The following is a 17313-nucleotide window of genomic DNA, read 5'->3' as shown; positions in this document are numbered from 1 at the left end:
CATCCACACTAGTAAACAGACTTGTTTTGCCTCTCCATCCCTAGTAAATCAAATCCGCTTTTTTGAAATTGACTTGCATCATCTTCTAAAGGAGTTTCAAATCCTCATTGTGTGGCTTGCAATTTCTTTTAGTAACATACAGTTCGTGTAAATCATATCAAGTAATATATTGCACAAAGCCATTCCTTTTGCTAAGTGGCATATACATTTTTTTAATGTTTACGCGATGTACACGTACAGTGGAATAAGGTCGGTTTTAAAATGCGACATAACTTGTGGTAGGTATGACTGTTCCTGCAAGGGCTTTACCAGTACTGATTTTCACTTTGAAATGAATAAACAAGGGGTATTTATCTTCCCCACAAAGAATGTTATGTAGCATCTGTAGTAGCAGTGGTAGTCATTGTTTGCCAATGTTGAGATTTTCTTTTTTTAACATATAGTTCCTTTTGAATAATTAACTGTGTACTTAAATAAACATAAGTACAAGGACAAAGTTCAGAATATGGTAGAAGGTGGTCAGGGAAGACTTAACACTGAAGTCTTGCACAATTGGTGATGCAACACAAACAAGCCGTTGTAATGCTATTCTAATTTATATTATCAAAAGACACAAACAAGCAATATGAACTGCCCCACATAAAACAGAAACCCAAAAATAAGTACAGGCATGTAGCATAAGGGAGGGTGTACTCTCTCCCCCCCCCATTGGCCCTACCTGCTACTTCCTGAAAAATCCATAAATTTAGTATTTAGGTGGCTCCCCCAGGCTTAGAAACTAGATCTGCGACCATGTAAGACATCCTTGCAGAGAAGACTGAAGATGAGGACTGCCTTAGCCCCAGCCGTACCGGCCGGTCTCCAGCTTACGTGAACCAGCAACCTCTGAAACCCTGGAAAGACTGCTGCCTTCGAAAAAGACTCCAAATCCCCATCGACAGCAGACCTGTCCATCAGAAACCGAGTCCAAGGGCTCCAGATGGAACAGCGATCCTTGCCCACTCTTCACCTGATGCCCACAGCCAGAGTATGAGTGTCCCAACTGCAGTGAAGTCTCCGTAACGATCCTGACCTAGTGTTCAGCGTTGGCTGACCTTTACTGATCTCCACGGCAGCACCTGCATTGTGAATCAAGAGGCTCCCCCTAACCGTGTCCAGCTCAGCTAAGAAGACTCGTGTCAAAAGACGCCCCTGAACCTTGGTGAGCTGAACTGACTGTGCCCCTACATCTCTACTTACCTCTGCTGTCGTTGGTCTCCTACCTACAACCTCTGGTGCAACGCCTCCAGCCTGTTTGGCAAAAGAAGAATCTCAGTTAAAAAGCAATAGGTGCCCGATGCTGAAATTACACTAGGCACCCGGCCACTGGTGCTGCTTTGATCCCCCGTGCTAGTCCTAATCCCTAAAGCTGGCCCCTGTAACAGATTTACCTACTTGCAAGCAGTGTGGTTCCAGGCACCCCCAGTCCATTGAAAAGCATTGGGCCGAACTCAGATTTTGACCTCTGCATCCTGCTGCCCCTGTGCAGCTGGTGGTGCAGTTTTGGTACTCACCTTCCCCTTGCTGGCCTTTGGTCCTGAAGACTGGAATTGGAAGTGATTACTCACCTGTTTAGCCGCGATAATGTTTTCGAAGTGTCATTTCAAAGTGAAACTCATTTTTATTTATAAACATACTTACCTTATTGGGCAGATCTTGGTCTTAAAAATAAAATACAAAGTATATTTTTCAAAAATGTGTCTGAATCTCCTTCTTGAGTTGTGTCCATTATTTGTAAATATTGTCATAAATGTCTTAAACTCCTCTGTGTTTGGCCTAAGGCTGCTCGCCCACACTACCACTCGCTAATGGAGCACTTTGGGTTTTACATTGAGCCCTGTGCACTTTTGGGGAACCCCTGGACTCTGCACGGTATAACCAACTAGTGGCAATACCATATACAGAGACCGCTTCTTACACAAAACCTAATTACGTTTTTTGCGGTTTGAAATGTGGGGTGGGGGAGGACTACAGGTATTTAAAGCCTGAACTAATTAGCCCCACCCCCAGTATTCTGCAGAATTTAGTTAAATACCAATGCAGCCCTCATTTCTATGCAGTACAGAGCTCCTCTCCCACATCTGAAGAATATCTGTCAGCTATGTAAACGTAAAGCCAACATTTCCAATTTGGAACTTGGTGTAAACCACAACATTGCCGAGTTGCCCCACCATCTCAGATTAGCCACAAACATCGAACTAATTAAGTGTTTGTTTATAAGCATATTGCCACCACTTGATGGCTCAGTGAAGACAGGACTACAGAAATGTTTTGGCAAGCAGAGTTCAGAAGCCTAGAGTATTGACGATCAAGATCTAAGTTAGTGTCAAACTCCCATTGCTCATGCCTTTGTCTGAAGAGGCACCATTATGCTCAGAACCTGCATAACAGGATAGATATACTGGAGTCTGTAGTCAATCTGTACACCTATCTGGCTTGGGCAAACCAAAAAAGACTTAAGTGCTCCATGCTAATGCGCTGGAGGTGGGAACACCCTGTATTCATGGACCTCTGTAAGGTGAAAAGCATGATTGAAATGAGAAATTATGCCACTCTCGGTTTTTCCCAGTCAATTACAAGTTAGAGGGGCTTAACGGCCGCAATGTGCTGTTATATCTCAACCATGGTCCCATTCTAGTTAAAGCCTCCTGCAGTGTGGGGCTAGTTTGAACATTTTTGTTGGCTGATTTTGGTTTGCAATCTGGCTGTGTTAAACTGCCTGGTGTATGTTTGGGAACTGGGTGCCGCAACCACTTGATCCCAGAGATCCTTGTTGCACGTGGGTAGCACTAACAATCTTGTCTGCGTGGATTGTAGCAAATTTTCTGGAACAGTCCAGTCTGCTTCAAACATTCTAAAAAAAACATGCTATTGCAGAATCAAGGGCTTGAGGTCCGGTTCATGCGTGTGGGCCCACAAACCAATGAAACGACACATCTTGCAAAGGAAGAATGAAATTAGTTACAACTTAAGGAGCTGTGACCCAATGCCTAGCCTATATAATTCCATTCAGTCTTTTATAGTCAACCACTAACCATTTCGGGTAGCTGTCAATATTTCTTTGATATGGTTAGAGCGCTTTAGACTTCACACAGGAGCAACATATTCAAATCAAACTAGAAAGTATTTTGCACACCTGAAAAGTGTTGTGGGTGATGTGGCTGAGGGAATATAATTGAAAGTTAGGTGTTCTGAAGAAATGTGGTCTGAAAAAGGAAGGAAGTAAGTTGGCAGGAAGTTGAAGGGACCCCGCTGCTGGCCCAGCCCATAGCTGACCCTAAAATAAGTTTTCTTCAGTCTTTCCCTTTGACGTCCTAGAGGGAGAGGTTAAGAGGATTCCAAGATTGGAATTTCCTGCTAGCGGGTCGGAAACCACGGTAGAGACCTGAGGGCTCTGCTTCAAACATGTGGTAGGCAGAACCTGCTCAAACCCAACAATAAAACAAAAAAAATGCATACTAAACAAATCGAGTTTCAAATGACCCATTTCTTGGAATAAACCTTTCTGCCCCAAAACGTTAAAATAAACCTATCTGCATGCCTGCTTTAAGCAGGGGCAGATCATGGCTCTTTGGAGTTATGGCAGGCTCGATGTTCCAGTGGGTGTCTCGACCTACCCAAGACTATAAACTAAACCCAGAGTGGTGTTGTAGGTTGTGGCAAGCTGTATAAGGTTATGCACATGTACTATATACTTCTTGGAAAATGCCGGACTTAACTGTTTGGCATGTGGGGGTTGTTGACTTTGACATTGCAGTTGGGATAACTGCAAAACTACTTTTTTTTTTTGTTTCTCAACAGACTCCAGAGGGTGCGGAAGGAAAGGATGCATCAAAAGCCAGGAAACAAGAGGCAAGTATTCTGGGGATTCCAGACTCTATGTGAATATCTGAAATTGAACGTTTAGGTGCAGGTTTACTTGGGTAATGTATGACGACTTACTTGTTTGCAATACATATTTTTAGTCCCTATAAAGTTCCTTCTATTGTGTTCAGCTAAGTTTGTGTGTAACACTTTTGTCTTAACCTTCTAGGGGATTGATAACTTCAGAATTTACAGTGGCTGTTCACAATATGCACCAGGGTTTTTAGGTCTTGGTCAAGTTTTTTTTCTCTAAAACGATCTTATTTTTTTTTTCTTTTAGTTTAATTTCATGATTTTTCCCATTGTTCCACCAAGTGACACTGACTTAGGGGCCGATTAGGATTGCGGTGAATCCGCATCCTCCGGGCCGGCGGAAGCCACCGCCGGCCCGGAGGATGCGGATTCACCGCTGCGGTGCCGTCAAAGGACCCCCCTCCCCCCGCCAGATTAGGATGGCTGGGGGTCATCGGCGGACGGGAAGACCGTCCGCCGCTTTTCCGTCGTGGTCGCCTTCCGACCGTGGCGGAAAAGCTCTAATATGGTGGCGGTGTCTATCAGACACCGCCAGCAATATTAGGATGCGTGTTCAAACATGCTTTTCCACGGCGTTTTTTCCGCCATGGAAAAGCATGTGGTCCTTTGCATCTGGGCGCCCGCAGGGGCCCCCAGAGTGATGGGGGGTGGGGGTGGGGGTGCACATGGGGGGTACCTATGGTACCCCCCTGCAGTTGCATGCACAAAGCGGCAGGCACCGCGTGGTGCCTGCCGCTTTGTGCATGTAACTGCAAAACATGCATTTTTAACCTTGCGGCAGGTGCTGCTTCAAGCAGCACCCGCCGCAAGGTTAAAAATACGGGATGTGACCGCCAGGATGGCGGTCACATCCTAATTGCACCAGAGGGACTGCAGCTGCCCCTGCGGACGGTCCCTCCACGGGGGTTGCGGACAGACGCAGGTCCGTCCGCCATCCTAATAGGCCCCCTAGCGAGGAAAGAAATTAGTATCAGAAAGTTATCATGTTTACCTGAATTTAGTTTACCATAGTAATTTCTGACGTTGAAAGTTTAATTACTTGTTGGCCTAATCTTTTCAATTGGCCATTCTACAGAGCTAATCTGTTTGCAAGTTTTTTTTTGTTTTTTTTTACAAAGGTTTTAATTGTGTGAACTGTAGTGCTTTTCTAGGCTATTGCACCGACCCTAGACAATCCAGGAGTTAGTAAGTTAATTTTAAATGAAGTAATTTGGAGTTAAGTTCTTGAGGGGCTTAAGAATAATGCCCCTCGGGATAGGAAATGCTAGGATGTTGAGAACAATGAACTGCATCATTCTAGTTGACCATGTCTTCCTGTACAGAGGAACATATATTAGACTTGACAGTGAGCATGACTAAATGTGATGTTTTATTTGTCTCTAAGGACGTCTTTACAGGAGGATTATTCTTGATGGTGTGAAGCATGACCTTAATTAAAACTATTTAAACTTTCTTTTATCTTTCCTAGCCTACCAGGAGGTCTGAAAGATTGTCTGCGGTAAGTGGTGTCATTGTCCTGCTACTATATTGGTGTTGCAATTAACTACATAGGGTTGATGAAATCTAGCGGTTCTTCAGATCCACTTCATAGTAAACGTCATGAGTTCGGAGCACCAAATTGTAATTTAAAAGGAGTCTTGTTGATGGTGTGGTTTATTTGAAATATCAAATGCTACTTGTGTGATTTTTCACTTTAATTCCCCCGAAGCCTTGAGTCTCTCCCACAATGTTAACTTTATAATTTTGGGCCGGGGGCATAGGCTCCCACTCCTGAGCCTCTGAGAGGCCCCTGGGGCCGTGGTAAACGAAAGGGAGTGGGTACACAACCCTCTCCCAAAGCCTAATTAGGCCCTGGTAACCTGATACCCCAGGGTTGAAGTAGATAATAAAAGGAGAGGGTGCCACATGGCCCCCCTCAGAGCCAAAAAAGGCCATCGAGACCATCCTTGGGGCCAAATATTTGCAATGAAATTGACGAGAACTGTGCACGGCAGAGGTGCGAGTTCGTTACCTTAGGGCACGAGTTATAATTATTTGAGTTAACTATAACTGGTGAATTTCTGTCTTTTGAGTTTTAAACATGACATTGTTACTGCGCATTTTATCGAACTATGTTACTTTAACCTTTGATTTCTTTTTCCAGTGAATTTCTAGGGTTTTTAACACAAAGCTACATAAATATTGTGTATAAACCTATATTGCACTGAAAAAACAAAGGTTAATGTGAAGCTAGTTACGTGAATTCCACAGGGTCAATGATTTAAACAAAACAGTCAGCCGTTGTAGTTAGTAGCATTAACTAACTTGCACCCCCCACATGCATTGCTTATGAACGCACATATGACCGCACTCAAGACATGTTCTATGACCTCATTAATGACCTCGCTGATGACATCATCTGAGTGTGCACGTTTATTTTACAGTTTATATAGTGGCTATTCAGTCTATGTAATTTTATACAGCTTATGCAGCCAATGGGTGTTAGCGTTTACTAAACATGTTTGCTCCTAATGCACCATAGCTGTGTAGAGGTATTAAACAGATTATAAATGTTTGCTTTAAAGAGTAACTGTGTAAGGCAACAGTTGACTTTGCATTCATTATGTTCCATACAATCCTTTTGGTTCTACATAAAGTTTCCAACAGAAGAAAGATTCTTAGTAGTAGATACTAACTTGTTTTCCCAAATAGCTTTTCACTCTATAAACATAGTGTAGAATACATTTACCAACATTAGTACACATGTACTTCACAAAGTTTATAAATTATATTCAATACCTGAACTTGTTGTTCTTACTTAAATGCCAGACCCCCCCCAGACACATACAATCTCGCGGGATCATAAAACCCCTCCTAGCAGGCACAGTAATTTTCCATGTGGGTTGCGCGTGTGGCTCGCTGGATTGTAGAAACTTGTGGCAGGCTGAGCAATTTTCCAGCTGGGTCTTGCAGGCTCGTAAAAATTTGTTAAAAACAATATACATTTATTTTTATCAAAGTAGTTATCCCTTTTACACCTCCTTTCTAAATCTCGAGGGACAGGATGCCTTTCTGCTGCCCCCTTATATAGCTTTTTACTTCACTTCCACAACACCTCCAAATTTCACAGTAAACAATAATGGCAGGCAGTTAAAATTCTAACTTTCCAACAGCCAGCCAATCAAAGCTCTTGTGGGAACCATCACACTTCCATGAGAACATGAAGGCTCGTGGGGGAAAAACAGGCCTCTCAACCAATGGAGCTCCTTTTTAGAATTTTGCGCTCTTATGGGAGGCTTGCTGTACTCTTGCGAGCCCAACTGCCAAAATTTACCATTATTTTTTACGCTTAATTTCTCAAACTACTGAACAGATTTACACCAAATCACAAAATTTGGTGTAATTCCGCTTAGCAGTTATTGCTGTAGCCCTGCCTAAAGGAGTTTATAGAAAAATCCATGGAGATTTAGGCCCCAATTACGATGTTGGGCGACTGTTTCGGCGTGGGAACCGACCGGTAGATCAGCGGTTCCGAACACACTATTACAATGCGACACTCATTGTGTGGTTGCAAACTCTCCTTTCCCTATGGGAGCTTGTCCAGCAGTCTGAAACAGCCTGCAGCACAAGCTCCCATAGAGAAATGGGAGTTCTTGTAAATATTTGAACCGCGTGGCAGGCACCTCACGGTGCCTGCCATACAGTGCAGGGATTTGCAGGACCATAGGTGCCCCCAGACCTCCAACTGGAGGCATGGGAGCCCTGCTAGGGTTCCCCAAAGCCGCTTTCAGGCAGCCTTTATGTCTGAAAGCCCGACATGAAAAGCTTGTTGGAAACCGACATCATAATCCCAATGGCAGAAACATCGCTTGTAAGGGATTGTGTTGCGGCTTCTGACTTGCACCTTTAGTCTGTCGGTAGCCAGCCGGAATGACTAGCCGGGTTGACTTCCAACCGCCGTATTATAATTCCGTGATCAGAAGTCAAACTAAGGATGCCGGTCAGCGGTTAGAGGCTTCCTAATGAGGCCCTTAATGTTTTGGGACCCCTGTCCCCCCTTTTTAGGTCTCGTCTGAGCTAGCGCGCATGCGCTGCTGTGCGAGACTAAGTAAGGGCTTTTTGACTCTAAACACGCATGCGTGTGCTCGCCCCTGTCACCCCCCACCCGCTATTGGCATGTCCGGCCTTCTGTGTACTGTGGCCTAGGCTGCTCGGGAGCGAGCATTAATGCCATTGGTTTCCACTTTTCGCGTTAATTGGAAACAGATGGCACAATAGCAGTCAGTGCTGGTCGCGCAGGTTTCTCCTACAGCGGCAGGCACAAGCGCGCCCTTGCGCGCACCACTTCAGGGCTTGTTTGTAGAAGCTAGGTGCCCAAAAGCATCCCTCCTGGATGAAAGCTAAAGAGTGTCCTACATATAAGGGCGACTTCATACCTCCAATAATACTTGATAATTCGGAATCTCCTTTTCAGTCATCAGTCGCAGTGATTTCTACCTCCTAATAAAGGAAGGCACGCAGGCAGCTTGCAACAAGTGTCTGCTGCAGGGAGATTGGTGCCAGACCAAGGCAGCCTGTGCAACGCTCCATGCACAGCCGGCTGCTTCGGGGAGAGGGCAGACTGGAGGAGAGCGGCTGCAGACGAAGTAGCAGTCTGGCTGGCATGCAGGCAGGCACCACACACTGATGGTTGTGGAGGACGTGCCGCTTCCCAAAAAATGAATCTGGAGTTCACACACGTCCACGCGTCTCTCGAACTGCTAACGCTGTGAACGGGCGCCCTCTGACATGGAGCCGCGGGTCCACTCCGGCATAAACATGCAACCGTTTAGTGGTAGGGTGTCAACTCCGAGGGTGAGAGTTGATCTTCTTGAAGCCTCATAGTCACCCCTCCTCCCCTTAGACCACCAGCACTAAGGAGAGGCTGGGTGCCGCCGGACTTCCCGCCAGATGGGCACCGTGCAAGGGCCGGACTGCGCTCTGTCAGAGGCAGGAAGTCGGCCTCCAGCCACCTGTCTGTATTCTCTGCGGGCTGGCAGCGGGGTCGTCTGGCTCCCCGTGGGGCAAGCATGGGGCGAATCCATGGCACTGAGTGCGCTGTCTCTCCTCTGCTTCTCCCAACGGTTAAGGTAATGAGGGGTTTTAGCCTAGCAGCCAGCATGTGAAACCTTTAAATCCTGTTTTACTTTTCCCTCTGGATTTAATAGAGATTTCAGTATGCCCCCAGTGTTAGAAAGTGAATCTGACAACCGCATTTCTCTTTTCTTTCCCGCTGCCTTCCCTTCTGCGGGAGGCCCCCCTCCCTGCTCCCCAAATAAATACACTACTCAATGCAACATAAATAGACTCCACACAGTGCCACATAATTACACTGCACTCCATGCAACATACTCTAATACCACTCTACATATTACCACTCACTGCCACATAATTACATGCCAAATAATTGCACTCTACTCAATGCAACATAAATATACACTCCACATAAATACACTCTATACCACGTACCACCAATCAACATAATGCACTCCACACCATAAAACAATTTCACTAAGCATAATTTCACTCAACTCAACAGTTCCAGGCCACAACACATAATTACATACCAAACCTTTTTCAAATCCACAACGTACCTTCAAATCTCGCATCTATGAATTCTCCCCTAGTGTCCGTCCGCTGCTCGTATTCTAATTAAATTACTGTATGTCAAACTCCACTCCCCTGTTATTTATGTCATGAGTGATGTCACTGACCATGTCATGAGTGATGTAATATGTGACATCATCATCAGCAGTGCATTGTGGGCGTGCGAGGTATAGTTAGCTGAACTAACTATAACGGGGGAATTTCAGTGGTTTTGTATGAGTGAAATGCCCAGCTAACTATAACATGTGGGAAACCTATGTTTTTTTTCAGTCCATTTCTAAGGTTTTTTAAATGCTAATTCCGAACTATAACGTGGCTGAGACCTATGGTTTTTTTCAGTGAATATTATGACCGATTAAACATTTGCAACATACCAAAATGTTAATTAATATGACTTTGTTTTGTTTGGAAAACTTGTTTGTTTCAAAATCTGATCTATCAACCGACACGGAGTGGCCATGGGGGCCGGTTTCTCCCCCAGCTGCGTGTGGGAGGAGATGGTCCTTGGGGTCAAATATGAGGCCACAATGAAAACATGCGGTTATATGGTTGTGATTTATAGATGATTTATTTATCATATGGCGAGGATCTGAAGAAATTGCTTTTGAGTTTGTTTCCAGGATTAATGTAAATTGTTTAAAGATGGTAAATTGGTAACTTCGCTATATTGTAAAGAAACAGCAGGGAACTCAGTGCTCCACGCAACCAGCACACCCAAATTAATTTAATTCTAAGCATACCATATGTGGAAATGCTAAGATTAAGATGTATATGTAGCATCAATGCGGATTTGGTAAAAGTGCAAAATGAGAAGAAACCAAAATATGGGGGGGGGGGGTAACCTTGCTATCCAGTAGAAAAGGAGTATGTGCCAGATATGCAATTTCGGGGAGAACAAAACCTTTTACTTAACGACCTTTTGTGATAAGTCAACCAAGATAAATCCATGTGTTACATGTAAACTGATCATGTAATATATGTATTGGAATGTAGTTGTGGCCTTCGTTACATTGGGAATACTTAACTACAGGCAAACAAACGCATACTTCAGCACATTAGGGCTATCACCAATTCAGATCCCACATACCCTGTGGCTCACCATTTTACAGACAAAAACAAGAACAATTTGAATCACCCAAGATATTATCTGATTGATGCAGTCAGTTACCTCCGGAGAGGAGGCAATAGGGAAGCCTTGTTACGCAAACTGGAGACTCGATACATCTTGGAGTTGGATACTAAAATACCAGGGGGGGCTTCATACTAGTGAAATCTGTTTACCAGCTTATACTGTTGATATGGTTTTGGCTTGGTCATAAAATGATTATATTATAAGAAAGATGCGTACTACATCAACTAACCCAGCACCTGGACTTCATCAACCTCCTGGACCCTCACCAGTGTGGCTTCAGATAAGGCTTTAGCACAGAAACCACGATTCTCAACATCGACGATATACATGGATCACTAGACTCTGACCAATGCTGCCTCCTCATCCTCCTTGACCTCTCTGCAGCATTCGATACTGTTGATCACAAACTCCTAATAAGGGCTCTCCAAGAAAGAGCTCTGTCTGGGTGAGGTAGTCCTCAAATGGTTCTCCTCCTTTCTTCACAATTGTATACAAAAAATAAAAATCAAAAACTTCACTTCCGACCTCCAGCAAGTCAACAGGGGCGTCGATCAAGGCTCTGTGCTTTCACCGCAACTCTTTAACATCTACATGGAACCTCTCTCCAAACTACTCAGAAAAGCCAACAGCCACTTCCATCTCTACACTGACGATACTCAGATCTATCTGGAAACGACCTCTCTCAAAGACCTACAAAGACTTAACGATGTCCTGAAAGATGTCCAACAATGGTTGACAAGCAACCATCTGAAACTAAATCCTGATAAGACTGAGACACTCATCTCGAATAAGGAAGATAACCCCCAAATTGTCGAATGGTTAAAGGCCATCGATGCACTCGGCGTGAATCTCATTCGAGCGGACTCTGTCAAATCTCTAGGCATCACTCTAGATCCAAAACCGAACATGACGAGACACATTAAGAACTGTTTAAGTGTGTTCCTTAACCTCAGACTACTTAACAAAATAAAACCCTACATTCTGCCTAACAATCTCAAACAGGCCACCCAATCTCTGGTACTGTCAAGACTGGATTATGGAAACGCAGTCCTCTCAGGAATCCCAAAATCGCATCTGGCTCCCATCAAAACAACGCTACACGTGGCGGCCAGAATGATCACCGGTATCAAATTCGATCATATCTCCCCTGCACTTAAGGAACTTAAGTGGCTTCCAGTGGAAATGCAGATTAGCTTCAGAACAGCCTGCCTCACCCACAAAGCCCTTCACACTGGCAAACCTGAATACCTGGCGAAAAAACTCATAAAAGCAGGCCAGTCCAGGAACCTGAGGAGCTCAAACTCCCTCCTACTCATCCCACCTAAAACTAGAAGGAAAAAAAACTGCAGATCGATCTTTCACTGGAAGCTCTCCCAAAATTTTGAACTCCATTCCTCCCTCACATCAGATCCATTGCCTCTTTAGTAGAATTCAGAAGCCAACGCAAAATCCTGTTCCTCAACCGCTACCTAGGATAACGTGGAGAAAATAGCAAACATCGACCTCTGCTCCAGCTCTAAGACTCCGAAGAACCTGGAAAGCAAAAATGTCCTAAACTACATTGTGCTTCTCTTTTACTTGCCCTCCTCTGATATGTTGTATCTGATGATTATCGGTTCTGTACCTATTGTAAAGCGCTCCGAAACCCCTGGGTCTGGCCAGCGCTATAGAAAACTTCTTCCCAAAAAAATATATCCATCCATTTGTGTTTATAAATGCGGTATTGGATTTATCCTGTATAAGTTGCTGAAATGTGATTGAAAACACGGACCTAAAATGATAAGATTCCTTATGGCACCGTGGCAAGCATACATATATGTAAGCAATGGACAGTAAAAGAATATATAATATATATATATATCAAACTGATCATTGCTGATATATATTGATATATATAATATATATTTTTTTTTTGTTCATGAAGCCCTGCCATCCGCACTGCTTTACCAGGACAAACAGAAGAACGGCACGTAAAAATCCTTTAACGAGGCGCTTTATTAGGCTTCAAAAGCTACCATGCGTTGTGGAGCAGATAGAAAAGTGCAAGGTGCATGAACATCCATAGACAGACCTATATATAATCCATTTTTAAATTTTAGTAGGGTAGCATTTTCACTATTTTGGTGTTGTACACTGGCACTTTATTACTTCGGTATCGATAATGGAGCACTTTAGACTCTCTTTTTTTATTAAGTGGGGATAGCCAATGTGAGAAATTATGAGCATTTAAGCCTATAATGTGGATATGAGCACTCAATAGGGAAGATACTATCATTGTTAAAGTAACTTTGAATAATGACAACACAGGATTGAATAGGTATTTTACTGTGATTTTAAAACTGAAATTTAAGTCCCTCTTGATTATTCTTACATTTTTATTCATCATTGGGAATATATTTACAAATCTATGTATTCATCTATATTTATATATTATGTTATGGCAGTCTGTTCTCAGTGACCATTATAATTGTTGAATGCACTCTTCACTTTAAATAGATTGTGACACCTGGTAGCATTGCCATGTGATCAATGCCGTGTTGGGCCGAAACGCGTAATGGCGGACAGTCCCAATAAACATTAATAAGCACTATTCTATTGTGGTCCGTATCCGTTATCCTTTTAGATAAGGAAGCGAATAAAGCAGAGTGGGTGTGTCGTTTTTCCGTTCCGAATGATAGCTTCCCCTTAGGGTGGATCTTCTTGTTTATGATAATGCTGTTCACCATCTGCAACAAACATTGGCAAAGCTAAAAGGCTAGTTAACTCTGGTCAAAGCCAAAACATGTTGGCTTTCCAGTGTTTGTTCGTTAGCCACGAAGACTGACATGAAATAATGCAGGGTTTGCACCAATACAGAAGCCCGACTGTGGCTATAAAAAAGTTTGTATGGGTGCACATACAGATCAAATGGCACCTACCTTTAATCAACCTAGTACTGGGTTTTTTGTGTGTCTTTGTTTTATTAAAAAAGCCCATTACTTCAACCATGTCCAACTGTCGCCTTTCCTGCAGTATTCCTGTTATTTCTCTTGGCATTGGTTTCTTTTCATTAGTGGAGACTTACTACTTCCACAATTTACTGCTTCCTTCTCTCTTGTTTTTAGTTGATGTCCTTTCTTCCTGGTTCTTTTCGGTTCTTCCCTCTTACACTTCAGCATGGTCATTTGCCATGAAGAGCTTCCTGTTTACAGGCTGCAGTTTTAAGTTGTTGCAATACTATGATCCTCCTCCTCCTCACAGCATATTGTGGAAACGTGAATAACTTGGTGGTGCTTATTTGCAACCAGTCCACCACTTAACTTTCAAATTATGTGGTGATTAATTAGGTTATAACTATCAGAATTTAGGTAGGTGGAGATGTGAAGGATTTTATGCGAAGGTAGTCTGGCTGACTAGGTTTCAATTCTGGTCTAGTATTTTGAGAGTATGTGGTACCTGTGTGCGATTCAATGTGAGGATTGCTGTGGTACTTGGGTCTCAAGTGCCGGGAGGACCATATTTAGACTTGTGCTTTTGGATTGTTCTATGCTCCTGCTTTGAACCATGATGTTGGGTTCTGGTTAATATATTAATGCACAGTATGGTTGAGCACTCGGAGTAAGTGCCATAAGATCAATCTCTTTTGGATGCCAGTGGTAGTGATGCGACTAGTGGTAAGTATTCAGAGTAGTTAATAAAAAACTTGCTAGTTAACCTTACTTTAGACTTGAAATGTGGGGCAGTTTTGATTTGAGTATGTTTACTTTATTTTAGAAACCTGCTGCACCAAAGCCTGAAGTGAAACCGAAAAAAACAGCAGCAAAGGTAAGTTTGTGCTGACCTCCCTAAACATTTTTTAAAACTTGTTTTTATTGCAGTTTCAAAAAAATCATACAACAAAATCACTGTGCATACAATGTGGAGCATATGAAGCATGTGTTAACGGATAGCAAGTGAAGTGGGCTATAGCAGCATTAGCTCCATAATAATCAACTATAACATAACATGCTAAGATATCAAAAATCTTTTGGCAATCCTGAGCACCAGGACCTGTCTGCTAATCCAGCAATCTTGTCTACATAAAATGCATTTCAGTCCGTTCAGGGTGGAGTACCTAACAACTTCATTTAAATAGCTTCTGGATATCTGCCTCTTAGAGCCCGATGAAACCAGTATCCCAGTGTTCTTTTTGGGGAGTTTGAAATTGCCGAGGAAAGTTACTAAGTCAGTGCTTCCCAAACGTTTTAGAACCACAGCCCAGTTTCATAGAGTAACAACCTTTGCATACCACCTAGCTACAATGGACATAAGGGTGATTTATTTAATGTAATAAAACGTAATCAAAACTTCACAACCATGAACGCACCCTTCAATATTGAACTGTTGCCAAGATATTGATATGCCCATAAAGTGGCACATGGTGACTGCACTGGAGCTGAAGCGCTTTTCAGAGTGGGGTGCTGGCCCTTGGCATCAATTCATTCAAAGTACAAGGTTGCTGAAAAATCTTGATACGTGTGATTTTTGAAAATTCGAGAAACTCTACCAACACAGTATGATGTAAGGCCTCCTGTTCATTTTTGTATTGCAGGACCCACTAGTTCATTTTGAACTGTATATATTGTAGTTGTATGTAGCGAAAACACGGCCCATGGGCATTGGGGAACTTTAATATGTTTGAGATACAATAATATCCAACTTTCCTCTTCTTGCTAACATTTGACTCGTAGTGTATGTAATATTCACACAAATAGAAAATTCTTTAACTTTAGAATAGGCGTTTGGCAGTTAGCAGTTTATACTATGTGTCACTTAGTGAGACATTTTGGCTTGTCTTGCTTTTTGTGGGGGGTAATGGCGAGAGTAGACTACAGCCTTAATGGTATTCTTATGGGAATCTTGACATATCAGCTGTTCATGTGTCTTCATGGTGACCTAAGCAAACACAAGGAGATGATGGACGGAGCGCTGAAACCCTTCTGACACTCATCCACCCCCTCCACCGTCACAGATCTAGTTTGAATCCATCATCATTCTTTAGCTCACTTTGCCACCCCAGTTCAGACATAGCTATATGCAAATCAGTCTTGACCATGTGCCTCATGTGAAAAGTCCAGCCCAAACTGCCAAGCCATGTTTTCCCTGGACCATAAACCAGCATTCTGGGACCGGTTTCTGGGAAACGCCATTCATCAGCCAGGCTACCTTGAATCCAGGGACAAAGCGAGCAAGGGACCCACGTCTGGGCATACCCTGCCAACTTAGGGCGAAGAAAGCAAACCCAACGAGAGGATGGACAGAGCGCTGAAACTTTTCAGACACTCAACCCCAGTCACAGATCTGGGTTGAACCATCATCATTCTTTAGCTATCTGACTTGTAAGCAAATTTTCTCATGATCATGTTCCCATCTTCACATATTCATTCAGTATTTCAATCCCTGCCATCACCCCCATGTTTGTAAATCCTTCAGCTGTCCAGTCCAAAGCAATTCTCCACTTGCCCTGAACATATGCCATGTCTATGAACTGGGTTGTGTGCTTATGTTGCTTCTTGTTTGCTACCCTTCTGAGCCAACCACATTCTAGGATATACGTATATCTATGGTCCGTTATTTCTCCTACTATGTTCACCTCTGTGTTCCAGTGCTCATCTGTGTAGTCCACACAATTAAAAAAAAATATATATATATTTTTATTTAGGATGAACTCTTTTTATTAGCAGTTTCATCGTACATACACTTGTAGCTCTGCTGTTTAAAACACAGTAAACAAAGAAGTATTGTCTGTGATGCCTTCAGGTCTATCATGTCTCTCGTTTTCAGTGTCCCCCCCCCCCCGTGTATGCGAGCCAGTCCGTATGCTGACGTATGAACAGGTATAACTTGAAGAGGGTGAGAACTTGTCCCCACAACATAAAACAATGAAACCTTCTCCCTCTCCCTCCTCCCCTCCACTGGTATGCAGATTTCCTCTTTTCCTAGTGACGACATCATCAGGAGAATGGGCTCCATGCCTTTACCTCCTCTCAGAAGCGTCTTCTGTTGCTGTTAGACTAAGGAGGCGAAAGTACTTTGGGCACGTAAACTCATTGAATTTGGTTGACAATAGGGACAGAAGGGGTTTCCATACCTCCCTAAAGCCGGAGTCCGTGAGAGGCCTGAATGCGTTCCATCCCCAAAATGTACCATTGCTTATGAAGCCAACCTGTATGGGTGGGTACTGTTTGCGTGCCCTAATACCTAATTATTTCAGGTTTAAGTGAGGCTCCAGCCCCCCCCATCCTGCCAGTGATGGCCCATTCAGTCACACCTAAGCTCCCATTGTGTGACAGTTTAGGAGGAATATACAAATCCAATCTGCCATCTACACCCAGACATGTGAACCGAGACCGGCTGCAGGCACCAAATGACTAAGGCAAGAAAATGCCAACTTTCTAAAAGTTATAGCAGGAAGGGGTTTGGCCCTACACGACAGGGCAGGGCCTTAATATTAGACTAGAAGAGAAGTTTGTCCTGGCTGTCGTATTTGTGTGCTGATAAGTTTATGGACTCAAGTCTGTTTAATTGCTTTAATTAATATGGACTTTATGCATGTATTTACAAAGTCATTAATGTGTTTAAGCAAATTTGATCCAATTTAT

At 43.3% G+C, this 17313-nt stretch overlaps 1 protein-coding gene across 2 annotated transcripts in view; it reads left to right on the top strand.

Annotated features, from left to right (window-relative positions):
• HMGN3 (high mobility group nucleosomal binding domain 3) overlaps positions 1–17313 on the top strand; it is a 31558-nt gene that overhangs the window by 2187 nt on the left and 12058 nt on the right. For both annotated transcript variants that reach the window (XM_078648103.1, XM_078648102.1), the window contains exons 2-4: positions 3841–3891; positions 5405–5434; positions 14447–14497. In XM_078648103.1, the coding sequence (XP_078504229.1) occupies positions 3841–3891; positions 5405–5434; positions 14447–14497 (132 nt within the window). The remainder of the gene's footprint in view (positions 1–3840; positions 3892–5404; positions 5435–14446; positions 14498–17313) is intronic.

The sequence above is a fragment of the Lissotriton helveticus genome, chromosome 6, assembly GCF_964261635.1.
Source record: "Lissotriton helveticus chromosome 6, aLisHel1.1, whole genome shotgun sequence".
In the NCBI taxonomy this organism is placed as follows: domain Eukaryota; kingdom Metazoa; phylum Chordata; class Amphibia; order Caudata; family Salamandridae; genus Lissotriton; species Lissotriton helveticus.
This window is presented reverse-complemented; position numbering and strand designations above follow the sequence as displayed.